The 27,013-nt window shown below is 48.7% G+C and overlaps 2 protein-coding genes across 23 annotated transcripts; one reads left to right on the top strand and one right to left on the bottom strand.

The window, feature by feature from the left end:
- Nucleotides 1–1,812: 1,812 nt before the first annotated feature.
- RMND5B (required for meiotic nuclear division 5 homolog B) lies at nucleotides 1,813–23,427 on the top strand. 22 transcript variants are annotated; one of them, XM_085008946.1, is made up of 13 exons: nucleotides 1,829–1,877; nucleotides 2,054–2,173; nucleotides 7,180–7,330; nucleotides 9,878–10,072; nucleotides 11,570–13,390; nucleotides 13,523–13,663; nucleotides 16,820–16,920; nucleotides 17,100–17,266; nucleotides 18,170–18,335; nucleotides 19,516–19,618; nucleotides 19,710–19,864; nucleotides 19,949–20,043; nucleotides 20,256–23,427. In XM_085008946.1, exons 5-12 carry the CDS (start codon nucleotides 13,187–13,189, stop codon nucleotides 20,010–20,012), a joined length of 1,101 nt encoding a protein of 366 aa, XP_084865072.1. In that variant the 5' UTR covers nucleotides 1,829–1,877; nucleotides 2,054–2,173; nucleotides 7,180–7,330; nucleotides 9,878–10,072; nucleotides 11,570–13,186; the 3' UTR covers nucleotides 20,013–20,043; nucleotides 20,256–23,427. The 22 variants fall into 22 exon arrangements, 18 of the variants coding, with proteins under 18 accessions (NP_001230729.1, XP_084865072.1, XP_084865057.1 ...); XR_014835997.1 differs by lacking the exon at nucleotides 9,878–10,072 and having other exon boundaries at nucleotides 13,245–13,390; nucleotides 17,378–18,335; nucleotides 20,256–20,467; XM_085008931.1 differs by lacking the exon at nucleotides 9,878–10,072 and having other exon boundaries at nucleotides 13,245–13,390; nucleotides 21,330–23,427.
- Nucleotides 21,267–25,435, bottom strand: NHP2 (NHP2 ribonucleoprotein). Its single transcript, XM_003123671.5, has 4 exons — nucleotides 25,208–25,435; nucleotides 24,782–24,851; nucleotides 22,733–22,838; nucleotides 21,267–21,651 (listed from the first exon to the last, which is right to left on the bottom strand). The coding sequence occupies exons 1-4, from the start codon at nucleotides 25,365–25,367 to the stop codon at nucleotides 21,526–21,528; spliced, it is 462 nt and encodes a 153-aa protein (XP_003123719.3). The 5' UTR covers nucleotides 25,368–25,435; the 3' UTR covers nucleotides 21,267–21,525.
- Between the last annotated feature and the right edge of the window lie 1,578 nt (nucleotides 25,436–27,013).

Genomic DNA, 27,013 nt, shown 5'->3' with positions numbered 1-27,013 from the left:
AACCCCAAGTCACCCAATTCCAACAAGGAAATACTGACAAATCAGAAAACGTGCACCCTGAAAAGTAACCAAAGCACGATGTAAGAGGAGCCACATACTGGGGGAAAAATGACACAGAGGTGAAAAAGCCTGATGTGTGAGCTGGGCTTCTAAGTTCTGGTTCTCACCCGTTGTGGCTGAGAGGCAGGCCAGGGCTCTCCCAGAGGAAGTGGTGAAGCCTGAGGCGTTCGCGGAGGGTTGTGAGGTCCTGCTGGCTTGGACGCAGCCTCAGCAGTCTCAGCCTCGGACTCGTGGCCCCAGGCAAGATTCACTCAGCCTTCCGCCCCCACGACTCTAGCCTGGGCCAGGACCACCCAGGCTCACCGTGCAGAGCAGACCCGCCTCTCCAGGATGCTGCGACGCTCACGCGGGCTCCAGGAGGTGCTGTGCACCGCCCTCTTCATTGCGTGTTTCGTCAGGTTTTGGAGCCGCAGTTTCCTCATTCATAAGTGGAGGATACTGGTCACTTCAGACTATTTCTGCACACCTACTGTGTTCCAAGCACATATGTTGGAGAATGTTGGAGATATAACAGCGATGATTAGAAAGTCCTGGCCTGGATGGAGCTTTTATCCTAAAAGAGGGTGTGTGTGTGTGTGTGTGTGTGTGTAGGGGGGTGGGGTGTTAGGGGCAGGAAGAACAAGAATAAGCAAATATACGCTCAAGATAATTTAAAGTTAAATGTTATAAAGAAAACAGGACTGGATTGTGCAAGTGCTATAGAGAAAACAAACCAAGATTGTGCAAGCGTGTTTTATGGGAGTGGGGAGGAGGCGTGGAGGGTTAGAGGGTAAAATGCCCTGGAATGAATCTGGTCTAAAAGAGAGCAGGAAGTTATGGAAAATGAGACCGAGTCTTTTCTCTTGCGCTCTTTCTAGTCCAAGTCCCTTAAGTCTGAGGAGGAGGTGGGAAACTTCTCTGCCTTTTCCCTGCAGAGGAAGGGGACCTGGGAGGGGGAATTCAGTCTTGGCCTGCGTTTGGGATCACTGCTTCCTCTCTCCTCCTTCCCAATCCTTATTTCTCCCTCCTTAGGGCAATTGTGCAACCCGTCTCCCCCCCAACTCCAAAAGGAGGGCGACCGATGGAGGGCAGCAGAGCAGGGGGTCGGTCTCTCACAGTAGAATTTAATTCTGTTGAACGCCCAGAGTATTAAGTCCGGGCTTAGAGGAGCAGCAGGGATAGGGCAGAAAAGAGGAACTTTTCTTTTAAACATCATTTGATATTTCAAAAAGAGAATCAAGGCGCTGTCGCGGGAAAGCCTAACCGTTGGATCGCTTACAGGCATTGTGTTGTTCAGTACTGTCTTTAATTTATTTTTTTATATTTTATTTTTTCCTGCTGTACAGCATGGGGATCAAGTTACTCTTACATGTACACATTTTCCCCCCCACCCTTTGTTCTATTGCAATATGAGTATCTAGACATAGTTCTCAAATGTCTTTATTTTAAACGAAGTTGGAGGGCGGGGAGGGGGGGGAGGCACAGTCATTTCTGGTTTAAGACTTCTGAACGAGGCGCCGCAGTGCGCACACCCGCTGGCCAGCAAGTGGGTCGCTCGGATTCCTTCCCGCTGAAGGGAAGGTTCGGGGCTCTGCCGGCGGCCCCGAGGGCCCAGGGGAGCACCTGCGCAGCGTCCCGACTTCGGGAGGTGAGGCAGCCAGCTGCCGCGGGGATCCTGCGGGCGACTCCAACCTTGGCACGCGGGAGGGGGAGGCTTGGCCACCCCTCCTTGAAGCCGCGAGTGGGCGAGTCCGGAGCTGCGGAGCAACGGCCAGTAGCTTCCGGTTCCGATGGCAGCGGCTCGGCGCCGGAAGCCAGGGCCAAGGCTGCGGGACCAGGTGAGAGGCCGCGAGCTTCCGGGAGGGGAGGTGCGACTAGAGGGCAGGGCGCGCCGGGACCACGGACTCGGGCGCTGGGGGCCCGTGTTTCGCTAGACTCCCAGCCTCCGGGTCTTCTCTGAAGCCCCGCGAATAAGCCCCCCGACCAGTCCTCTTTGCCCTTGTTTTCTCCACAGACGTCGGCCCAGGCTGGGAGTTGGACCCTCACAAACTCAGAACCTTCGAGGAGCCACCCTTGCTGGGGGAGTCGCTCGAACTCAGACGTCCCAATCTAGTGCGACCCGGCGGGGTCGGAGGTAACCCGTTACGGACGTGGGAGCCAGGCAGGGCATTCGACTAAGGTCTTTTGAAGGATGAGTAGGAGTTTGCCAGCAATTTGCATGTTCACGCAGGTGAAACTCCCAGTGGTGGCTGACGTCCAGAAAAACGGTGGGCTTTTACCTCGCTCCAGTTTTGGTTAATGACAAAAAATGTGACAAAAAAAAAAAAAAAAAAGGTGTGCAATGAGAATAAGGAACAGGGTGAATTGATAGAGCGACAGGTGTGGGGTGGGGCAGAGGGGGCAGCATTAGATACTGTGGTCTAGGAGAGCGTCTCTGGAGAAATGACGTTTGCGTTTGAGACTCTGATAAGGAACTAGCCACAGGAAGATCTGGGAGTAGAGTGTTCCAGGCAGAGGGAACAGCCAGTGCAAAAGCTCTGAGGTAGACATAAACTGATGTTCAAGAAATAGAAGGAAGGAGTTCCCGTCGTGGCGCAGTGGTTAACGAATCCGACTAGGAACCATGAGGTTGTGGGTTCGATCCCTGGCCTTGCTCAGTGGGTTAAGGATCCGGCGTTGCCATGAGCGATGGTGTGGGTCGAAGACGCAGCTCGGATCCCGCGTGGCTGTGGCTGGTGGCTACAGCTCCAATTAGACCCCTAGCCTGGGAACCTCCATATGCCACGGATGCGGCCCTAAAAAAGGCAAAAAGACAAAGAAAAGAAATGGAAGGAAGGCTAGTGTGGTTGGAATATGGCCATTGAGGGGGAGAATGGTAGGAGCAGAGAGAGAGATTTTGGGCATAAAAAGGGTGGTGGAGTTCCTTGGTGGCTCAGTGGTTTAAGGATCCAGTGTTGTCACTGGTGCAGATTCAATCCCTGGCCTGGGAACTTCTGCATGCCTTGGGCGTGGCCAAAAAAGAAAAAAAGAAGGGTTTTTATTCTAAGTACAGTGGGAATCTATTGGGTTTTAAACAGAGGAGTGATGTGTAGGGTGAAAATGGATAAAGGTGGGGGTGCAAAAGATGAAGGGTTGGGCCAGCAGAGGCTGTTCAGTTCAGTGTCAGACAACGGGGACCTTTCTGTAATGTGTGCACATTTCCCTTCTTCCTCCCTGGCACCAGAAAGGGCCCTCTTGTTTTAGGATACTGAACACTGGAGACAAAACCCATATGCCTGCCTTGGTGGGGATTTTAATATTTCTTCCTGCCTAACCCTGGCAGGTTTGAGCTCAGGCCCCCTAGTTAGGAAGTGGATGCACCCATTGTGGACCAGGGCACTGAAGGGAGAGAGGATGAGATTGGATTCCAGCCCTGAGCAGTCTAGTGTGGGGAGGTGGACGAGCGAGTAGGCATGCTGCAGTGCTGGGAACTCAGATGTGTGTGGAATGGACACCCTCAACAAAGGTTTTGTTTGTGAAGCAGAAGAGGAGGCAGGGAGATTCGTTGAGGAGCTGATGATAAAACTGCATCTTGTGTTCTCCGTGCAGGAAAGTGTTGAGGGCGCTCTGAACAGCTTGTGCGAAGGAAGTGAAAGTGCAGTTGCAAAGGGCTTGTATGTGGTGATGGGATCTGATGTGTTGTTTTGGAAGGGTCACCCTGGTAGGTGATTTCTGTCCAAGTGAAACCTTAGGGAGGTGGGCTTAGGACAGTGGAATTGAACTTCCCTGGATTAATCCTGAAGACAAACTCATACACTCCTCTATCCTTGTGCCTGGTGAAGATGACTGACTGATTAAGGCAGAATGCTTCACCTTGGACACTCTGAATTGGCCTCTTAATCTTTTCAGGTGAAATAACTGCAAGCAGTTCTGCTTTCCCATCTTGTTTATTTTATTTACAATTTTTTTTTATTGAGGTAATCACACTTCTCAGTTCACGATACATTTAACTGGTCCCTGCAGGGCCTTTTTCTCCTTTGCATTTATTTACTTATTCTCTTTTACCCGCATTCCTCCCTTCTCCCTGCACTGTAGCAAACCACTCTGATGTGTTCAGCATATATCCTTTTTTTTGCTTGTGTCCTTGGTTGTATGCATATATTTTTAATCTCTATAAATGGTATTCTGCCTGGGCTTCATTTTGTTTCTTTTTTTTCCCTTCAGTACTATGTTTTGGGATCTTTTTGATGTTGCTGTGAGTATATCTGGAACCTGATTTCTTTCCTTCTTTCTTTTTTTTTTTTTTTTTTTTGTCTTTTTTTGCTATTTCTTGGGCCGCTCCCATGGCATATGGAGGTTCCCAGGCTAGGGGTCAAATTGGAGCTGCAGCCACCGGCCTACGCCAGAGCCACAGCAACGCTGGATCCGAGCCACGTCTGCAGCCTATACCACAGCTCACGGCAACACTGTATCGTTAACCCACTGAGCAAGGGCAGGGATCGAACCCGCAACCTCGTGGTACCTAGTCGGATTCGTTAACCACTGCGCCACGATGGGAACTCCTGGAACCTGATTTCTTAGTGCTACTCAGGTTTCCATAGATGCATCCCCCACATTTTACTTCCTTGACTTATGGTTTCCTCCAGTGATGGGGCCCCTAGGTTGTTTCCTACTCCCTGCCACGACCCCGTGATGAAAATTCTTATACCCATCATCTTCCTAGCTTTAGTATAATTTCAAGGTGCTGGCTTGGGCTTCTCTTTAATGATCCTGGCATTAGTTGATGTCTGACAGGGCCAGACTATTTTCCTCAGTGGGGTCCTAACCTTTCCTGAGCTGTGTTTATTTGTGGTAGATGGTGATTCTGGTTTCCAGACACTCTTGGTAAACATTCTTTTGTACGGCCCTCTTTCCTAGTTGATCATCTCACAGGCCCTGTGGTTGCCTTCCTGTTTCTTGTCATCATTAATCATTGCTGTATACTCATTCCAATCACAGATATTGGCTGCTTTCCTTTCCTGGTGAGATGGTGGCCTGTTAAGCTGGTCCAGATTGGACTGTGAAGTGAAGTGCTTCAGAGAAGTGAAGGGCTCTGGAGCCCAGAGCCAGATGCCCAGCTTTGGTTCCAGGACCTATACTTTCCAGCTACGTGACCTTGGGCAATTTATTTAATTTTTCCCAGTTTCATTTTCTCATCTCTGAAGCGAATCTAATCATTGTACCTTCCTCATAGTGTTTTTGTAAGAATTAAGTAAGTTAGTTAATGCATGCCAAATCATTAGGACAGTGAGTGTCACATAATAAACTCCTATGAAATATTAAATATTAATAGCAATAATAATATTATTATAATACTATTTCTGACAGGTGTCCCTGTTATATTTTGCTTGTAATGGCTCATATCCAGTTATAAGGTATTTCCTCAGGGGGCATGAAGAGGAGGGCATGTCTTCCAGACACCATGATTATAAAGTCTAATGTGAGAGCATCAACCATAAGGAGGGAGGGCATAAATACATGTCAGGGCTTGGGTACCATTTCTTTATCACTCATCCCTTGCCTAATTAGTGGCTTTGGGTCGGGCTGAGATGATGAGGCCAGGACTGATGGTGCTGGTGGGAATGGGAAGAGAGTCTGGTGAAACTGGGAGAATCCCAGTGACCACTTTAGACACAGGATTCTCTTTGTGGTGTTACTTTATATCCTTCTTTGAGAAAATGAACATCTGGCTAGATGGCTGGATTTGAGTGTTTGACAGAGCCTTTCATTTTAAATCCCTTCTTAATATAATTTCAAGGTGCTGGCTTGGGCTTCTCTTTAATGATCCTTAAAGAGGGATGGGGAGCAAAATCACTGCAACCACCATTTTGAGGATTGTCCATGCATACGTTCATTGTCAGAGGCTACTCTGGAGTGGAGTAGTGGCTCGTGTGGAAGGAGCTTAGGGATGGGACATAAGTGGTAGGAAAGGTGGGACAAGAAAAGTCAACTTTCAACAGTGTAATGATGAGTGAAGGTTGTGTTACAACAGTATAATGAGGAGGGAAGGGGGAGTTCCCACTGTGACTTAGTGGTAACAAACGTGTCTAGTATCCACAAGGACGCGGGTTTGATCTCTGGCCTTGCTCAGTGGGTTAAGGATCCAGCATTGCAGTGATCTATGGTGTAGATCGCAGATGTGGCCTGGATCCCACATTGCTGTAGCTGTGGTGTAGGCTGGCAGCTGCAGCTGTGATTCAACCCCTGGCCTGGGACCTTCCATATGTCACGGGTGTGACCCTAAAAAGACAAAAACAAGCAAACAGAAGGAAGGTTGTGAGGGCCTGGTGGGAAAGGCAGGCCCTCAAACAGATCATTGCCAGTGATAAATAGTGAAATAGAACGGTGCCGAGTGTGAGTGGAGGGAGCCAGGTGGGAGCAGGTTAGGGGTGGCTGCGGAAGAACGTGACCTCTGAGCTGCCTTGAAAAGGATGAGCCAGCTTCTTAAATACTCAAGGCAGTGAGGAGTGATGGAGAACTTTCCAAGACAGAACCGTGAGAGCAGGGGAACACGAGGTGCCTGTCCGTGGGCAAGTGGTGGGGAGGTGGAGGCAGGAGCGGTGGACAAGGCCTGTCAGGCCATCGTGGTCAGTGTTGTTCCTAGGTCTGTGCTTTCACGTATCAGCCATTCAAGGACTGCCTTCATGGCTTCTGTCACTGTAGTGCATGGAAAGCCAGTTCCACTAACTGAAGAGAAGGTGGCCGCTCCTGTGGCAGGTGGAAGTTCCTACATGAAAATACATGAAATATGAAGACATGCAGTGTATGTGCAGATTTCTCTTTAGCATGGATAGTATTGCCTGCTGAGGGCTCTGCAAGCCCTGCTCTCTCTTTTTTTTTTTTTTTTCTTGATAAAAAAAAGAAGTGAACAGGATTCTAATGAAAAGAGTTGAAAACAGAGTAACTTTCTCACCAGGACTCAGAAAACTCCATCCTTACGCCTGTCTGCACCCTTCAGTGGGTACCCTGGCTAGGGGTGATGGAAGCTGTTACAGATATGCTAAACTGGGAATTTCTATGTGATGCTATGGGAATGGTGGGGGGATCTGGGAGCCCTCCTCACTGTGCCCTGTTGGCCCAGGTGGGGCCTGACGCAGTGGACACCCTACCCTGTGCCCCCAGGCAGAGGTCACCATGGAGCAGTGTGCGAGCGTGGAGAGAGAGGTGGACAAGGTCCTGCAGAAGTTCCTGACCTACGGGCAGCACTGTGAGCAGAGTCTGGAGGAGTTGTTGCGCTACGTGGGCCAGCTGCGGGCTGAGCTGGCCAGCGCGGGTGAGTGTCCCCCCCAAGAGCCCCAAACCTGCTTCTCTAAGGGACCCCAATGATACTTGGTGATGGGTTTCTGGAAGGATGTGGTTAGGGCATTGATACTTGGATCCCTAGGCCTCCTTGCAGGAGGATAATGGAAGTCTCTGCACTGTTTCCAAAAGCCCAACAGAAATTATTAATTTTGGAGTTCCTGTCATGGCTCAGCTGTATTGAACCTGACTAGTATCCATGAGGTTGCAGGTTTGATCCCTGGCCTTGCTCAGTGGGCTAAGGATCCAGCGTCACTGTGACCTGTGGTGTAGGTCACAGATGTGGCTTGAATCCCACATTGCTGTGGCTGTGATGTAGGCTGGCATCTGTAGCTCCGATTCAACCCTTAGCCTGGGAACTTCCATATGCTGCAGTAGCAGCCCTAAAAAGACCAAAAAGAAAAAATTATTAATTTACCTATGATTATTTTCATTTAGGTTTTGGGTTTTGGGGGGGAAGTTTTTGGCCGCACCTATGGCCTGTGGAAGTTCCCAGGCCAGGAATCAAACCCATGCCCAGCAGTGACCTGAGCTACTGCAGTGACAATGCTAGATCCCAAATCCACTGAGCCACCAGAGACTCCTAAATTTTGTTTTTATTTTTCTTTTCTACTTTGAATTTTTGAGACGTTTGAAGACAATTTCAGTTTTACAAAAGGTTTCCAAAATAGTATAAAGAGCTCATATATACTCTTTACCAAGTATATACTAGCATTCACCACTGCTAGTATGTTGCCGTATTTGCTTTATCAGTTCTGTTGCATGTTCTTTTTTTGTTTTTTGTTTTCATTTTTGGCTGCCCTGAGGCATGTGGAGCTCCCAGGCCAGGGATCAGAGCAGAGCTGCAGTTGAGACCTAAGCCACAGCTTCAGCAACGCCAGATCCTCAACCCACTGAATTGAACCTGTGTCCTAGTACTCCCAAGATGCCTCTGATCACGTTGCGCCACAGTGGGAGCTCTTCTCTTGCATATTCTTATTACTTTTTAAACCATTAGAAAGTAAGCTGGGGAGTTCCCTTCATAGCTCAGGGGTTAATGAACCTGACTAGGATCCATGAGGATGCAGTTTCCATCCCTGGCTTTGCTCAGTGGGTTAAGGATCCAGCATTGCCGTGAGCTGTAGTGTAGTCGCAGATGTGGCTTGGATCCAGCATGCTGTGGCTGTGGTGTAGGCCGGTGGCTACAGCTCTGATTTGATGCCTAGCCTGGGAACCTCCATATGCCGCAGATGCGGCCCTAAAAAGTAAAAAAAAAAAGAAAGAAAGAAAAGAAAGAAAGTAAGCTGTAGATGTCACATCCCTTTGCCCTTAAAACTTCAGTGTGTATTTCCTAAGATCGAGGGCATTCTCTTACATAAATACAGTACAGTTATTAAAATCAAGAAATTAAACATTAATATAATATAACCTGATGAGTATAGCTCATATTTCAATTTTATTTTTCTTTTTACTGCCACACCTGCAGCATATGGAAGTTCTTGGGTTAGGGGTTGAATTGGAGCTACGCTCTGGCCTACGCCACAGCCACAGCAATAACGGATCCAAGCCGCATCTCTGACCTTTGCTGCAGTTTGAGGCAACACCAGATCCTTTACCCACTGTACGAGTCTGGGATCGAACCCCCATACTCGTGGACACTATGTCAGGTTCTTAATATGCTGAGCCATAATGGGAACTCCTCATATTTCAATTTTTCATTATGCAATATATTTTTTTTCTTTTTTGGTTGTCCCAAGGCATATGGAGTTCCCGGGCCAGGGATCAGATCTGAAGTGCAGTCGTGACCTACACAGCAGCTGCAGAAATGCTGGATCCTTAACCCACTATGCAGGGCTAGGGGTTAAACCTGTGTCCCAGTGCTCCAGAGAAGCCACTGATCCCATTGCACCACAGTGGGAACTCCTCTAATAATTTTCATAAGCATTTTAATTTTATTTTCCAGTCCAGGATCCAGTCCAAGATTCAGCACTGTTCTTAGTTTCTTGTGTTTAATCTTTAGTTTTTTTAATTTCGGACATTTCCTCTACCTGCCTTTGTCTTTCATGACATTGACAGTGTGGAAACATTAATGATTTTGCAGAATGTCTTGATTTGGATTTCTTTGCTGTTTCCTCATCATATTTTTGCATTTTGGGCATGAGTACTTCAGAACTGATGTGTTTCTCAGTGCATCACATTAGGAGGTACAAAATATCAGTTTGTTCCATTATGGTTAATGTTAACTTTGATCACTTGGTTAATATGGTATCTGCCAAGTTCCTCTACCCTAAAATTAATCAATGTTTCTTTCTTTGTCTTTCTCTCTTTCCCTCCTTTTCTTTCCTTCCTTCTTTTTCTCTTTCTCTCCCTTCCTTTCTTTCTCTCCCTCTTTCTCTCTCTCCCTTTGTTTCTTGCCTTCCTTCTTTCTTTCTCCCTTTCTTTCTTACCCTCTCTCTCTCCCTTTCTTGCCTTCCTTCTTTCTTTCTTTCTTCCTCTCTCTCTCTTCCTTGCTTTCTTTCTCACCCACGGCATGTGGTGGAAGTTCCCAGGCCAGGGATTGAATCTGAACCCCAGCTGTGACCTATACCACAGCTGCAGCAATGCTAGATCCTTAACCCACTGCACTGGACCAAGGATCAAACCCTTGTCCCTTGTCTCTGCAGCAACCCGAGCCATTGCAATTGGATTCTTTTTTGTCTTTTCTAGGGTCGCTCCCACGGCGTATGGAGGTTCCCAGGCTAGGGGTCTAATCGGAGCTGTAGCTGCCGGCCTACACCACAGCCACAGCCATGTGGGATCTGAGCCCCGTCTGCGACCTACACCACAGCTCACGGCCTTAACCCACTGAGCAAGGGCAGGGATCGAACCTGCAACCTCATGGTTCCTAGTCGCATTCATTAATCACTGCGCCACGACAGGAACTCCTGCAATTGGATTCTTAACCCACTGCACCACATTGAGGAACCCCTAATATTCCTTTCTCTGGAGTTAATAAGTATTTAGCGGGGAGATACTTTGAGACTATAGAAATTTCCTGTGCTTTATCAAACTTCAGTCCACTGGTTTTAGCATCCATTGATGATTCTTGCCTGAATCAGTTATGAAGTTAGTTGCAGTGTGGGTGATTTTTCCTGCTCTATCATTTCATATACATTTGTTCAACCGTAAGGAAGAAGCTGTCCCCTCCTTTATTTATGTATGTATGTATGTTTGTACAAATTCTTATTTTAGTCATTGGATTATAATCCATTGCTGTTATTATTTATTTTGATTATCAAATTATCTCAGATTTGACCACAGGTAACCCCTGGTTCCTGTGTCTCTTTTTTATTTTTATTATTATTTTTTGCTTTTTAGGGCCATACCTGTGGCATATCGAAGTTCCCAGCCTAGTGGTCAAATCAGAGCTACAGCTGCTGACCTTCACCATAGCTTACGGCAACACCAGATCCTTAACCCACTAAGCAAGGCCAGGATTGAATCTACGTCCTCATGGATGTCAGATTTGTTACCTCTGGATTACAATGGGAACTTTTTTTTTTAAATTGAGCTATGAGTCACATTTAAAATTCTCCCTTTAAAAGTGTACAACTTAGTGGTTTTTAGTATATTTACAAAATTGTATAATCATTACCACTATCTAATTTCAGAACATTTTCATCACTCTAAAAAGGAACTCCACCCATTAATAATCACTGCATTCCTCCTTGTCCTCCAGTCCCTGGCAACCACTAATGTACTTTCTCTCTATCCTTACCTATGCTGGACACTTTTTTTTTGTTTGTTTGTTTTTGGCTTTTTGCCTTTTCTAGGGCCGTTCCATCGGCATATGGAGGTTCCCAGGCTAGGGGTCGAATTGGAGCTGTAGCCACTGGCTTACACCACAGCCACAGCAACACCAGATCCGAGCCGCGTCTGCAATCTATACTACAGCTCATGGCAATGCCGGATCCTCAACCCACTGAGCAAGGCCAGGGATCGAACCCACAACCTCATGGTTCCTAGTCTGATTCGTTAACCACTGAGCCACGACGGGAACTCCTGGACACTTTATATAAATGGAATCTTACAATCTGTGGCCTTTTATATATATATATTTGTAAATAACTCCACTTCCCTCTTGATATTTCCTTTGTTTATTTATTTATTTATTTATTTTTTTGTCTTTTGTCTTTTTGTTGTTGTTGTTGTTGCTATTTCTTGGGCCGCTCCCGCGGCATATGGAGGTTCCCAGGCTAGGGGTCTAATCGGAGCTGTAGCCACCGGCCTACACCAGAGCCACAGCAACGCGGGATCCGAGCCGCGTCTGCAACCTACACCACAGCTCACGGCAACGCCGGATCGTTAACCCACTGAGCAAGGGCAGGGACCAAACCCGCAACCTCATGGTTCCTAGTCGGATTCGTTAACCACTGCGCCACAACGGGAACTCCTCCTTTGTTTTTTTAAATGATAAGCATTTTATTTTAATTAATTAGTTTATTTGGCCACACCCACTGCATGCAGAAGTTCCTGGGCCAGGGATGAAAACTGAGCCACAGCAGCGACAATGCCGAATGCTTAACCCTAGGTCACCAGGGAATACCTTTGTTCTTTCATTTAGATTCATCCCTGTCGTACCATGAATCATTACTTCATTCTTTTTTATGTGCTGGGTCAGATGGTAATTCTGTGTTCACCTTTTTGAGGGATTAACTGAATGTTTTCCAAAGTAGCCATAACATTTTATATTCCCACCAGCAATGTATGAGAGTTCCAGTTTCCCCACATCCTCACCAACATGTGTTTATATCTATCTTTTGATTATAGCCATCCCAGTAGCAGTAGGTGGATGGCCCAGCCACCACCTCCTATTTGTATTAGTCAGGATTCATTCCGTTATAGGTGACAGAAACCTAGCTCACACTAGAAGGTGAGGGGCTCCTGGATGTATAGACTCAGGTAGCTGAAAGGTCCAGTCTAGTCCAGTTGGATCTAGGTGCTCGTGTCATTCCTTTCATCTACAATGGCTTCATTCTAAGAGCAGTGCTCCTCTGAGGTGGCCATGGTGCTTTAGCAACTCCAGTTCACATTCTGTTTGTTTAGCAACCTGGCAGAATGCATCTCTTTTCCATGGCTTCTGGTCTCAGAGCTGAGATGCTCCCTGGCCCTTTTGGGTCACATTCCCTTCTCTGGGTCATGTTTTCTTCCCTGAACCGAGGTGATGCCATCTAAAATAGGGGTATAGATGCTGGGCCAGAAGAAGGGGTCCATACCCTGTCTGCCCTCCTCTGTTCCAAGCCCCACATGCTCTTGGTGGTTGGTGGGGCCCCACCATGGGAGTGGAAACCACTGTGAGCCTGGCATCCTGAGCCAGAAATGTCCTTGAACTTCCCTGCCAGACCACGGCCTGCCTGGTGTCCTCTGGGTGAGAAAGAGGCATTTAGGTGGGGACAATGCTTCATGGTTCAAAGCCCTCCCACATGGCATGGCATCTCCTTCAAGATAAGGAGCCATCTGTTGTGGTGGTGAGGAACCCAGCTTTAGATCTAGCACTGCTGTGAGGGCTGGCAGCTTACTGCCTCAGCTTCCTTAGCTGTAGGACAGGAGAGGATGCATAGCATGGTGGGGAGGATTAAATGAGCTAAAACCAAGCACTTACCCACAGTAAGTGTCAAATTATCTTCATTTCACAGCAGCCTCCAAGGCCAGTGCTCTTATTCCCCCATTTTGCAGATGAGGAAATGACTCTGAGAGATACCCTGGCTTGTCTCACTTGATGAGTTCCAAGTCACACATTTAAAAAGTGGCAGGATATGGAGTGGAAGCTGAATTTTTTACTCCGGGGCTCAGGGCTACTTCCTGGGCCACCATGCTACACCAAGGTCTGCTCCTCTGTGTCCTGACTCACTGCCAGTGTTTCTCTGCAGCGCTCCAGGGGACCCCTCTCTCTGCCACCCTCTCCCTGGTGATGTCCCAGTGCTGCCGGAAGATAAAAGACACTGTGCATAAACTGGCTTCGGACCACAAGGACATTCACAGCAGTGTCTCCCGAGTGGGGAAAGCCATTGACAGGGTGAGCATGTGGGCGGCCCTGGACCTGGGGAGGCGTGGGACCCCTATGGCTAGTATGGAGCAGGGCTCCTCAGGAAGCCAGTGTGAGAAGTGCGAGCCTGAGTCATAGGGACCTGTCTCTCATCCTCATCAGAACTTTGACTCTGAGATTTGCGGTGTAGTCTCCGATGCTGTTTGGGACTCTCGGGAGAAGCAGCAGCAGATCCTGCAGATGGCCATTGTGGAGCACCTGTACCAGCAGGGCATGCTCAGTGTGGCTGAGGAACTGTGCCAGGTAACGGGCCGCTGGGAAGGCACTGGGACCTGCCTGTTCTACTTACTACTTGATAGTTTCCTTCCTTCCTCCCTCCCTTTCTATCTTTGCTTTTTTTTCTTTTAAGGCTGCATCCATGGTATTTGGAAGTTCCCAGGCTAGGATCAAATCTGGGGTGCAGCTGTGGCAACACCCAATCCTTAACCCATTGCACCACAGCAGGAACTCCAGTAATTTTCTATATATTAGGTCCTTGTTCCTTTTTTTTTTTTTTTTTTTTGTATCCAGACATGACTCAAATATGTGTGTCATCAGTCGTAGTCTGAAAGGGATACCTGTTCCCAGAGACCCATTTCCAGTGGACAGTAGGCCCAGCAGTGTGTCCTCCCCTCTGGACTGCTCATGGGAAGTCCTGTGTTTATTCCAAGACTTCTTCCATACTTTGCTTGCATTGTAGACCAGCTCCTTAAATGGATTACTATCTATTTTAAAAATTCAATTTAATTTATTTAAGCTAAAAGAAATAAAAACATCTCACCCATTACCCACACCCCCTGTCCTCCGCATCTGGCAACCACCAATTTGTTCTATCTATTAGCTTTTTTTTTTTTTTTTTAATTTAGGTATTCCTGTCATGGCTCAGCGGTTGATGAACCTAATTAGTATCCATGAGGATGCGGGTTTGATCCCTGTCCTTGATCAGTGGGTTAAGGATCTGGTGTTGCTGTGAGCTGTGGTATAGGTGGCAGACTCGGCTCAGATCCCGAGTTGCTGTGGCTGTGGTGTAGGCTAGTGGCTTCTGATTGGACCCCTAGCCTGGGAACCTCCATATGCTGAGGGTGAAGCCCTAAAAAGACAAAAGGAAAAAAAAAAAAATTAGATTCCAGGAGTTCCCGTGGTGGCACAGTGGTTAACGAATCTGACTGGGAACCATGATGTTGCAGGTTTGATTCCTGCCCTTGCTCAGTGGGTTAATGATCCGGCGTTGCCGTAAGCTGTGGTGTAGGTTACAGACACGGCTCGGATCCCGCGTTGCTGTGGCTCTGGTGTAGGCCAGTGGCTACAGCTCCGATTCGACCCCTAGCCTGGGAACCTCCATATGCCGCGGGAGTGGCCCAAGAAATGGCAAAAAGACAAAAAAAAAAAAAAAAAAAATTTAGATTCCAAATATAAGTGAGATCATGGTATCTCTTTTTCTCGTCTTGATATGTCTCACTTAGTGTAATGCCCTTGAGGTCCATCTGTGTTATCACAAATGATAGGATTCCTTATTTTTTTTAATGACCGAATAATATTTTATTACATGCACACACATTTTCTTCCTTCTTTCCTTCCTTTCTTTGTCATTTTTTTTTTTTTAGGGCCGTACCCACAGCACGTGGAAGTTCGCAGGCTAGGGGTTGAATCAGAGCTGTAGCCACTAGCCTGTGCCACAACTACAGCAATGCCAGATCCAAACCGAATCTGTGACCTACACCACAACCCATGGCAATACTGGATCCTTAACCCACTGGGCAAGGCCAGGCATTGAACCTGCATCCTCATGGGTACTAGCCAATTTGTTTTCGCTGAGCCACGACTGGAATGCCACATTTTCTTTATTTTATTTTTATTATTTTTTTTTGTCTTTTCTAGGGCCACACCCACGGCATATGGAGTTTCCCAGGCTAGGGGTCTAATCGAGCTGTAGCCGCCGGCCTACACCAGAGCCACAGCAATGCAGGATCAGAGCCGCATCTTCGACCTACACCACAGCTTAGGCAAAGCTGGATCCCCAACCCACTGAGGGAAGCCGGGGATTGAATTTGAAACCTCATGGTTTCTAGTTGGATTCGTTTCTGCTACGCCATGACGGGAACTCTCTAGAAGCTTTAAATTTAGTTTGATGCAGTCCTACTTGTTTATTTTTGCTTTTGTTGCTTCTTATTTATTTATTTAATTTTTTTGGTCTCACCCACAGCGTGTGGAAGTTCCGGGGCCAGAGATCAAATCCAAGCCACAGCTACAGTCTGTGCAACAGCTGTGGCAGTGCTTATACTTAACCCAGTGTACCACAGCAGGAACTCCTTTTATTGCTTATTTAAATATTGCTACTTTAGAAATCGGTGCCCCTCAAAAGAAAATGAAAAGAGTTCCCTAATGACCTAGTAGGTAAGGATCTGATGTCACTATTGTGGCACGGGTTCAATTCCCTGGCCTGGAGACTTTTGTATGTCATGGGTGTTGCCAAAAAAAAGAAAGAAATCGGTGCCCCTGCTATAAATAGAAAGTAGCTATAAAAGTATATATGATGATGGATTTCCCGTTGTGGCTCAGTGGAAACAAATCTGACTAGCATCTATGAGGATGCAAGTTTGATCCCTGGCCTTGCTCAGTGGGTTGAGGATGTGGCGTTGTCGTGAGTTATGGTGTAGGTCGAAGACGCGGCTTGGATCCCAAGTTGCTGTGGCTGTGGTGCAGGCCGGCAGCTGCAGCTCCAATTCAACTCCTAGCTTGGGAACCTCCATATGCTGTGAGTGCGGCCTTAAAAAGGCAAAAAACCAAAAAATATATATATGTGATGAAAAGTGAAGTTATTAATTTCTAGCTTGAGTGGGTTGCCAGCCAGGATTCCGAGTGCCTGATAATCCCTTTCTTAAAAAGGAAAATTAGGAGTTCGTGCTGTGGCTCAGAGAGTTAAGGATCCAGTGTTGCGGCAGCTGTGGTGTAGATTTCCACTGCGGCTTGGATTCGATTCCTGGCTGGGAAACTTGCATATGCTGCAGGTGCGGCCAAAAAATAGGAAAAGAAAAAAAAGGGAAGATTAGTAAAATGACAAAGCAGCACTTGTTAGGTTATAAAGACCCAGGCAGTGAAAGTAAAGTATACTTTCCGTTAATAATTCGGGGGATTGAAAAGGAATCACTTTCTCTCCATGCTCCTCAGCATGGGCCTCCAGTACCCAGCAGGTGGGGTAGGTTTGCAGACTGCCTTCTGGGAGGCTAGCATGTAGCACTCAGCCTCCCAGAACTGAAATGGAAATAAGAGGGATCCAGGTGGCTGTCGGGAGACCATGGCTCCTCACACAAAACCTGGCCCCATCTAGCCTGTCTTTGGTGGACAAGGTTTTATTAGGTGCAGAGAAGAGAATTTTGGAAACATTGTTCTCCAGTGGTGGATTGCTCTCTCTCCTTCTAGGAATCAACATTGAATGTGGACCTGGATTTCAAGCAGCCTTTCTTGGAGTTGAATCGAATCCTGGAAGCTCTGCACGAACAAGACTTGGGGCCAGCACTGGAGTACGTTGGCTCTTGAGTGGACCCTCGGGAGACAGGGCTTATCTGCGCTCTTCACCTCACTCAGTGTAATTGACACACCTCCAGCCCTGTCTCACAGGCTACATGGGCTTTTGGAGGCTCTGCCAGGCCCCTTCATTCACCCCACCAGCTCCACACTTAGCTGGCCCCTTTCTTCCCAGGTGGGCTGTCTCCCACAGGCAGCGACTGCTCGAGCTCAACAGCTCCCTGGAGTTCAAGTTACACCGAATGCACTTCATTCGCCTCCTGGCAGGCGGCCCCGAGAAGCAGCTGGAGGCCCTCAGCTACGCCCGGCACTTCCAGCCCTTTGCTCGGCTGCACCAGCGGGGTATGTGCCCCGGGTGCCAGGTGGGCATTGCTGGGCTCTGGTGGATGTCAGCACGTGTGGGCTTGCCTTTCCCATGCTGAGAACTCTGACCCCTCTCCCACTGTCTCCTAGGTGACCTCCAGAGTCCAGACCCTTCCTCCCCTGCCTCTGACACACCTCCTAGCTTCACCTCATAACCACCTCTGGTCCCCAGCCCCTGCTGCGTGCCACACCCCTGTCCATAGCTCACCAGGCCTGCGTGTGCCCATGACATATGTACCCTCATGCTGCTCTGCCTCAGCACAGGCTTGTCCTGCCTAGAAGAACCCTGCTTGTTTGACTCCGTGGGTCCTTTCAGCTTCCGCCCCAAGCCCTCTTTCTTCACACTAGGAGTTCCAAACAGTTGATTGAGGCTTACCTTCTAGATGTTCACAGTAACCATCCGACTGCTAGTAGCTTTTTTCTTTAGCTCCACTCATATTTATTACTTCATGTTTTATACACTGGGAAAACTCAGCAGTGCTATTAAGTCAGCTAGATACTGCCGCCTCCTGAAAGCTTTTTAAAAAGGGAGATTAGCTAGTGTTGGAGAATAGAGACATGAGTGCCAGCCTGAGACTCGTTCTTTGTTGCAGCTGGAAGGATGGGAAGGGAACCAAAACTCCTTGCTACCTGATGCCATGTGGTCATGCTTCCCCTTGTCCTACAAAAGCAGCCCTGAGACCCCGCTTCACCACTAGATTTTAGGGAAAACCAGTTCTGCCAGCAGGCATTTTAATCTCCCACTTGGCCAGGTCACAGGCCTGGGAGCCATGGGCCCAGTCTACTCCCCATGCTGCCTCTGCAGCCTTGCCACCCCAGAGCTGGGTGTGAAAGGCTGCCTCCTGGCCCCCTGACACCCCCCTCCCCGCCCCCGCCTTGTAGAGATACAGGTGATGATGGGCAGTCTGGTGTACCTGCGGCTAGGCTTGGAGAAGTCGCCCTACTGCCACCTCCTGGACAACAGCCATTGGGCCGAGATCTGTGAGACCTTCACCCGAGATGCTTGTTCCCTGCTGGGGCTTTCTGTGGAGTCACCCCTCAGCGTCAGGTACAGCCGTCCCTGTGGAGGCAGCCCAAGTGACGGGGTTTCAAGGGAAACCCAGCTTGCCAAGGCCCTGCCTCATCCAGGAGTGGTGCTTGGTGCCTTTACATACCTACAATGGCCGTCTTAGTCATTCTTCTAGTTGGGAGTTACATTTGCTTCTATAGTTGGAGAAACTGAAATCAGGAAGAGTTGTGGCCCAGGGCCACCACTAGGTCAGTGGCAGGGTCAAGATTCCCATTTTGTAAGGCCTCTTGAATGAGGTCTGTGTTTCCTGCATCTCACCCCTGGATTATCACAGGTCCTTCAGTTAGCCTGGCTTTCTTGCTACCTCATCTCCCAAACACTGCTTCCCTTCAGGGAGACTAGTGTCTGAGTCACACGTTCTGAGAGCTTTCACTCACAAGGCTCCTTGACAGTAATATTCTTCTCATGGCTTCGCAACAGACCTAGGAATTAGAGGTACTGTTATCCTCATTTTACAGGAGAAAACAGGCCCCTAGGGCCTCACAGGAAATAAAGGTCCTCTAGACCCAACCGCACCACACACTGCCACAGGGGTGCACTTTATTTAGGCTGGCTGTGGAATCCCAGGCCCTGCCCCAGTGCAGTGGGCTCCACTCTCTGTTACTGTGGACTCTGGGTATGGAACAGTCTTTCCCAGTGGGAACACCTGCACCTTAGACAAGACAGTTATGTTGTGCCCTGCAAGTCATAGATATTTGGTGCCTGAGGCTCCAGCCAGTCTACTCCCCCACCCCTCCCCAATCATTGTGAGAACTGAATCTGTTTTCCCCCAATTCTAAGTCCACTGGTTTATGGAGGTGCACTGTGACAACAGAACAGGGTAAACAGACGGGAGGGGGCCCTTTCAAACTGATCACTGTCCCTGTCTTACCGAGGACCTATTAGTGGTTTGGATGAGCAGATATCTGCCTCCTAGATGTGTCTTTTGTCTTTCCCATAGGTTCTCAAACTTTGAGGTGCATTAGAATGACTCTCTGGAGTTAGACATGTAACTACAGGTGGGGCTTTATGACTGACCTAAGAGATTTTTAAGGACTGATTTGATCAAGTGTCACTTTGGAACCCCGTCCCAAGTCACAGAGGACAGGGTGCTTGTCCGTTTGTCTCTCTGCTGGGTTCTTGGTCGGGGTCACTCTAGCCCCTGCTCTTTCTTCTGTAGCTTTGCTTCTGGCTGTGTAGCACTGCCTGTGCTGATGAACATCAAAGCTGTGATTGAACAGAGGCAGTGCACTGGGGTCTGGAGTCACAAGGATGAGTTACCGGTAAGGCCTGGTGGGGGCAGGCATGGCAGGAGGCGCTGGGGAGGACAGCTGCCACAGGGAGTGGGACTCACCACTCTGCTGGCGTCCCCAGATTGAGATCGAACTGGGAATGAAGTGCTGGTACCACTCAGTGTTTGCGTGCCCCATCCTCCGCCAGCAGACATCGGATTCCAACCCTCCCATCAAGCTCATCTGCGGCCATGTCATCTCGAGAGATGCACTCAACAAACTCATTAATGGAGGAAAGTGAGTTCCCTGTGCCCTGCTCCACCTGGGCTCTATTCTGCTGGCCAGCCCCCTGAAATGCTCTTGCTTCTCCTCGCTTTGTAGGCTGAAGTGCCCCTACTGTCCCATGGAGCAGAACCCAGCAGATGGGAAGCGCATCATATTCTGATCCCTGCCTGAGAGGAACTTTGCTGAAAGAGGTTTTTCACCCATGAACCTTGGCCTATCTCGGTGGGGGTGGATGGATTCCATGGACTGTGGTTCATTTCACAGCAACTGGCTGAGAAGTGCTGCCAGGAGGGGCTGAAGCGGCCCTCTGGCAGAGGCTGGGCAGCTGGCTCCTTGGCTATTAAGAGCAGGGAGACGTGACCTCTGTATTCTGTCTCTCTCTTTATATTTGCTGTTGATTAAGAGAGAAGCAGAGGACCTGGTGGGCACAGCAGATGTCTTCCATCCCTGCCTTCCGCCGGGCCTCTTACTGCCACACCAAGGCTTGTGTCCACTCCAACCACTGCACAGCCTCACAACTGTATGTGTCCATTTCCCACTGTAAATAGTCCGGGTTAGAACTGAATGCCATCGTTTTATAACGCTGAGCAAATATATTCACAGGCCTTCTCCTTACTTCACTTATCTTTAGCTTCACTGACAAAGAGCCCAGTCAGAAAAACCCATCCTGCATCTCTAATTAGAAAAAGCTGGGCAATAGCAGACCCTGGGAGGGTGTTACATATATAAAATCGTATTACCTCCATATTGGAAATGTAGGAAGTTGAAATAACTTGCTCAGAAGGCTCACGGCTTATCCAGAAGAGCATCTGGAGTTTAAACCATATTCAGTCCTCAAGCTCAGGGTCTTTCCAGTCTATGCCAGGGTGCCAGAGGTTTGGCTGCTGTGTGTACTGAGTTCTTTACTGGGCCTTTGAGAGCAGGAAGGCACCATATGTCTAAAATGTTTGAAGGGATTAGGTTACTGGGGCCATTGTGCCGAGCAGGAGAGATAGCCTGGGGTTCTGCATGTAGCTGTGTATATCTATTTAAAATGTACTGTGTGGGTCGGTAAATTGCTTCTATCAGCTTCCCAATGGCATTTAAGGCTCCTAGGGAGAAAGAAAAGAGGAATAGGGGTGCCCTTGACATAGCGCCTACAGGCTTCTCTGCAGTGGGATCTGGGCTCAGGTGCCTCACCCTGCAGCTCCCGCCTACTCTGGAAGCAGGAGTGGAGAGCTTGGGGGTGAGCAGCAGGGTTTGTTCTCAACTGGAGTCCAGCATTAGCCCTGGTGGCCAAGCATTAGCACTGAACTTTCTTGAGGTCCTCGGGTTCTCTAGTGAGAAAGGCTGCTTTGGCTCTTTTCCCCCATCAGCTCTTTGGCCCTACCAGGAGCTGCTACTTAAAAAAAAAAAAACCCACAGACTCAACATATTTTAGTTTTAGCATTTACTCCCCCCCCCCCCCATCACATTCTTGGAACTATCTTCATTGAAGCTCAACAGGAAACTGCATTGATGGAGAAGATGCTGGCTTTGCTGTCATGAAATAGCTACTGGAGCTGTCTGGAAGGAATATGTGCTTCGGGGGACCACAGAGATGCTGTGAGTGTGGGCAGCAGGAGGGCAATCAGCTGACCTGCCAACAGCCCAACAGCTTCCGGAGCAGGTGCCCAGGGTGTTGCCTAAGTCCTTCACATGGGTGGGGGCAGGGCTTGCACCTCCTCCAGGCACTCGTCATAGGCCTCCTGGTATTCCTCATGGGGCTTGACCATTATCACACAGGTGGGGCGCTTGGAGCCGGCAGCTGCACCCAGGTCCTGCAGAGAAGGAACAGAAGGGCTATTTGGGAAGAAGGCTATATAACCTGTATACCAGGGAGTCATAAGCTGATGATCCACTGGCCTAATCCAGCCTATAGACATGTGCTAGTCAGTCAGTGTTAAAAATATTTTGGGAGTTCCCGTCGTGGCTCAGTGGAAACGAATCTGACTAGTATCCATGAGGATGCAGGTTCGATCCCTGGCCTCGCTCAATGGGTTAAGGATCTGGCATTGCTGTGAGCTATGGTATAGGCTGGCAGCTACAGCTCCAATTCAGCCCCTAGCTTGGGAACTTTCGTATGCCGCAGGTACAGCCGTAAAAAGATCAGAAAGAAAAGAAAAGGAAAAAAAATTGAACTGGTTGCCACCGCTTTTTTTTCTTTTTTTTTTAAGGCCGCGCCTACAGCATAAAGTTCCCAGGCTAAGAGTTGAATTGGAGCTGCAGCTGGCCTACACCACAGCCTCAGCAACTTGGGATCCGAGCCATATCTGTGACCTACCCAATTTGCAGCAATGCTAGATCATTAACTCACTGAGCAAGGCCGGGAATCAAACCCACATCCTCATGGATACTAGTCCAGTTCTTAACCCACTGAGCCACAACGGGAACTCTGGTTCCCACCATTTAAACACGGCAAACTTGAATTGTCCAGCAATACTGGGCCTGTATTTTCATGTGGCAACTGTAAAAGGACTCTATCCCAGCAAGGGTTGTCCCCTGAGGCAGGACCTATGCTTTCTAGGTCCCTGCCATCCTCTATTGGACCCCAGACTGGCCTCTGCTACGTAAGGATAAGGACAGCTCCAAGTCCCTAGAACACCTCCTCTGAACACTGTGCCCACCTAATAAGACTAACACATCCAAGTACACCTTCTATTTCATCCCCAACAGCCCATGGAGAAGGGAATTCCCATTTTACAAGAAGGAAATGGAAGTGCAGAGAGGTAACTTATCTGCCATCCCTCATCTAGGAAGGAGCAAAGCCAAGAATCCACCCAGGCCTATCTTTTAACTCCAAAGCTCAGGCTCTTTCCCACTATGATCTGCTGCCACATACCTTATCCCAAGCCTCCTTACCGTCTTAGAGGGGATATAGACGTAGGGCAAATTCCGGTCTTCACACATAACTGGGAGATGGCAGTATACCTCAACAGGTAACGTGTCTCCTGCCAAAACCATGATCCTGAAATGAGAGAAGCCACTGTCATTTCCAGCTTGCTTGTTCCCTCTTTCAGTTATAAGTGCCACCTCTGAGCTGGCCATTGGGAGTACAGAGATGGGTAAGTTGGCTCCTGCCATCAAGGATCCCAATTATTAATGTGTGTCGCCAAACCTCTGGAAGTACGTGCAGATTGGTTTGGGGAGTGCATTCCTCTGGGAGGTGATCTCTATTGCTTGGCAACAAGTAAACCCACCAAGTGTAACAAAGGTATTGGGCTGAGACAGATGAGGTATGGGAGGGATGCCAAGCAGTAAGAGCTCAGAAAAGAAATCAGGAAGCAATACTTGAGAGGAGACCTGAATGATGAACATCGGTCAGGCAGCCCATGGAGGGGATGAGGACAGGGAAAGCATTTTAAGGTCCAGAGAATCAGTGCAGGTTTGATCCTCAGCCTGGGGCAGTGGGTTAGGGATCTGGTGTTGCCATAGCTGTGGCACAGATCAAAGATCACAACTTCGGATTGGATTTGATCCCTGGCCTGGAAACTTCCGTGTGCTGCAGATGCTGCCAAAAATAAAAAAAATAAAAGGCACCTCAAACTTGTCTAAAACCAAACTTGTGATCTTCCTGTACAAACTCAGCCTCTTCCACTGTTCACTCTCTCAGTGAGTAGGCCCTCTGTCCATTCGCCTCGAATCCATACCTCTTCACTGTATGTCCAAAAGTCTTCTCATCCATCCACTTTAATTCTCTCCATCTCTGCCATCACTAACCTAATCAAAATTGCCCTCACCTCTTCTGCACCAAAACAGCCTCCTATCTCAACTTCCCCATCTAGTCTTCCATCTCTTATCCTTCCCAAAGCTTCCAGAAACATCTTCTTAAGGTGTAAATGTAATTATGTCACGCCCTGGCTTTAACCCTCAGTGGCCTCCAAAGCTCTGAGTACAAAAACTAAACTTACCATGGCTTACAAAGCCCCATGAGAGGACAGCACTTCTGCCCACTACTATCCTCTCCTGCCCTGGGATTCACTTTCCTCTGACAGAATGCTCCTCCCTCCCCCACACAAATTCCTAGAACTTCAGACCTCAGCTATCCCACCTAGCATCACCCCCCCATCATTTTTTATATCTTGAGCAACTACAATGTACCACACACTTCTGGAAAGGAAATAAAGCAGTGAGACGGTTCATCCTGTCCTCAAAGAACTTATTTTCTGATATAAGTGAGAGAGAAAGGGAGTAAGAATGTAAATAAGTAAGGAGGTTCTCGTCGTGGCATGAACCGTGTATCCATGAGGACGTGGGTTAGATCCCTGGCCTCTGCCCTTGCTCAGTGGGTTAAGGATCTGGCATTGCTGTGAGCTGTGGTGTAGGTCGCAGATGTGGCTGGGATCCCATGTTGCTGTGGCTGTGAGGTACGCCTGGGGATACAGCTCCGATTAAACCCCTAGCCTGGGAACCTCCATATGCCTTGGGTGCGGCCCTAAAAAGACAAAAAAAATAATAATAATAATAAGATAGAAACGTAAATAAGTTCCTGAATCTGACAAATGCCAAATAGGGAAGATGTAGGGTAATGAAGTCATTCTCACCGCACCCTGTACTTTTTTCCCTTCTGTAGTTGCCTATGACAAGTTGTAATCCTGTGTGGTTAATGTCACTATCTCCTCCTGTAGCAAGTGCCTGAAAAGGGGCAGACAGTAAATAGTGGCTGCATGAATGAAGCTGGGATCTACCTGAAGTGAGTTGGCTTATATGACTGGCTTCCCCTGGAATTCTCTTTCCCCATGGCCGTCCCTTAGAGCTCGTGCAAGTGATGTATTGACATCTGTGCTGAAAGGAATTTACCGACTAATCACCTGAATATCAGGGCAAGTCAGAGCACTTTTACCTACTAAGTAGGAGGGATACTTTCGTCATCGTTTAGAAATGCAAAACCGGGCAGTAGGGGGTTCTTACCCTTTTTCGCCTTTGTTGATAAATTTCTGAACCTCCTTCACCCCGCGCCGAATCTGCTTCTGCTTTACGGCTGCAACGACAGGGGAATCAGCCCCGGGGGCCTTGGGCCACCACCAGCGTCCCCACCCTGCCCGGCGTCCGCCGCATCTCTCTTTTCTAAAATTTTTATTTATTTTCTGAGGCTGTAGATTTTCTTTAAAAAGTTTTTTATTATAGTTGACTTACAATGTTCTGTCAACTACTGCTATATAGCAAAGTGATCCTGTTATATATTTATATACATTCCTTTTTTCCACATTATCCTCCAGCACAGGTGATTAGATATAGTTCCCTGTGCTATACAGCAGGATCTCATTGCTTATCCAATCCAAATGCAGTGGTTTGCATCTGCTAACCCCAAACTCCCAATCCATCCCACCACCGCACCTTTCTTGATGCATTTGTAGAGCTTCCGTGTCAGTTTGCGAGAAGCCAGGGGTTGCGCGATGGGGTTCAGATTCACCAGCAGTTCATGATAAGTGCGCTCCCCGCAGCACGCATCTGCCTGGGCCTCCGGCCCGTCGGGATCTGCCTTTATTTTGGTCATGGCAGCAACTCGGCAACCAAGTGCCCAAGAACCGAGTACACGCGGCCGGCGCTTCAGAAATCGCTTCCGGGTCATGCCCCTCTGAGGGAAGCAGTCAGTACACGACAGCCAATTAGGAACCCAGGTCCCAGACTCTGACCAATCACCGATGCTAAACTCGTTAAATATAGAGCGGGGGGCAGAGTCTCGGCGGTAGGGGCAGGACCATTCCCACAGCTGAGGCGGGGCGGATTAAGGCCGGAGTCCGAGGACCTCTGAGGGAGGGGGCGGAGCCCGGAGGGAGGCGGGGCCTGGAGGAGGAGAAGAGGGACTGGGACGGCTGCCTCGGCTCGTCTGGCTCGTCTGAGAGTTGCGCGTCAACCATACTGGAGACGAGGGGGCGGAGGCTGTACCTGTGGGGGGCGTGACCAAGTCTAAAAGGACGGATCCTAGCTTAAAGGGCGGGTTCTGCTACCAGAGGTCGGCCCAGTGTGATTCCACACCTCCTTAGAATCTGATCCCTCCAATGGGCAGTGCCGAGCCTGGTCAGGTCCCGGGTCCAGAGCCGGTCCTGGTGGCGTATACCCTAGGTACTAAGGTTAAAGTAAAGCCTTAACTTAATTGATAACGATTTCTTCGTTCTAGCACGATTTCTCACGCTCTGCTCTCTTTCCTGGTAAGGGATGGCCCCATTCATTGAGTGCCTCGATCTGGACCGCTTTTCCCCAGAGAGCCGGTGACTTTCTTTCCCGCCCTTCCCGCAGAGACCTGCTCAGGTGTTACCCATGTGGGAGATTTTCCTGACCACACTTAACCTAAAATTCCAGTCCTTGGGAGTTCCCTTGTAGCGTAGCTAGTTAAGGATCCAGTGTTGTCACTGTTGCTTCTGTGGCGCGGGTTCCGTCTCTGGCGGCGGGAACTTCCACTGGCATGGGAAAAAAAAAATTGCAGTTCAGGCTCACCTTGCATCGGCATCCCCTAACCCTCTGTTTTCCTCATCGTTCCTACCACTGCCTGGCATCACGCACAGGGGAGGCATTGCGGAGACAGCGGGAACTGCAGAAGAAGGCTTGAACACTGAAGCTGAGAAGTTGGGGCGTCGTGGGGAGAGCTCTGAGTAGGCACTCTGTGTGTAGTTATCTGTAGAGGATTAGTGGATGGTGCCGCTGGAGAGGCAAGCAGGCCTAGACCAGGGTGGATCTTGTACCTCTGCCTTATTTCTTGTGTCCTATTGGGTGGATATTAATTAGATCGTTGCTGTAAGTCAGTTGCCTTGATCATGCGGTGTTAGGCCCTCCATTTTTGTGGTGGTGGAACAGCCCAGAAAGTGGAAATTTTTTTTTTTTTTTCTTTTTAGTGCTTCACCCACTGCCTATGGAAGTTCCCAGATTAGGGGTTGTATCAGAGCGGTAGCCACAGGCCTACACCACAGCCACAGCAATGCCAGATCTGAGCAGCGTCTGTGACCTATACCACAGCTCACGGCACAGCTAGATCCTTAACCCACTGAGCGGGGGCCAGGGATCAAACCCAAGTCCTCATGGATCCTAGTCAGGTTTGTTATAGCTGAGCCATGATGGGAACTCCTGAAAGTGGAACTTTAGAAGTCTGCAGGTGGCTTGCCAGCGCATGGCAGTCAAGCCAACCGAAAGCCTGACCTTTTAACC

Source organism: Sus scrofa, chromosome 2 (genome assembly GCF_054392235.1).
Source record: "Sus scrofa isolate SSC_HxYL_T2T_F1_AM1 chromosome 2, Sscrofa_HxYL_maternal_Yorkshire_Landrace_v2.0, whole genome shotgun sequence".
Lineage (NCBI taxonomy): Eukaryota > Metazoa > Chordata > Mammalia > Artiodactyla > Suidae > Sus > Sus scrofa.
This window is presented reverse-complemented; position numbering and strand designations above follow the sequence as displayed.

What these genes read in the sequence shown, in the direction of transcription:
- RMND5B (XM_085008931.1), top strand. Translation starts at nt 7,192, where the DNA reads ATGGAGCAGTGTGCGAGCGTGGAGAGAGAGGTGGACAAGGTCCTGCAG. An exon ending in GGCTGAGCTGGCCAGCGCGG is followed by an intron (nt 7,331 to 13,244) that starts GTGAGTGTCCCC and finishes GTTTCTCTGCAG; the next exon opens with CGCTCCAGGGGACCCCTCTC. An exon ending in GTCACAAGGATGAGTTACCG is followed by an intron (nt 19,619 to 19,709) that starts GTAAGGCCTGGT and finishes TGGCGTCCCCAG; the next exon opens with ATTGAGATCGAACTGGGAAT.
- NHP2 (XM_003123671.5), bottom strand. Translation starts at nt 25,367, where the DNA reads ATGACCAAAATAAAGGCAGATCCCGACGGGCCGGAGGCCCAGGCAGAT. An exon ending in CTACAAATGCATCAAGAAAG is followed by an intron (nt 24,852 to 25,207) that starts GTGCGGTGGTGG and finishes CTGTCGTTGCAG; the next exon opens with CCGTAAAGCAGAAGCAGATT. An exon ending in TCTATATCCCCTCTAAGACG is followed by an intron (nt 21,652 to 22,732) that starts GTAAGGAGGCTT and finishes CCTTCTCTGCAG; the next exon opens with GACCTGGGTGCAGCTGCCGG.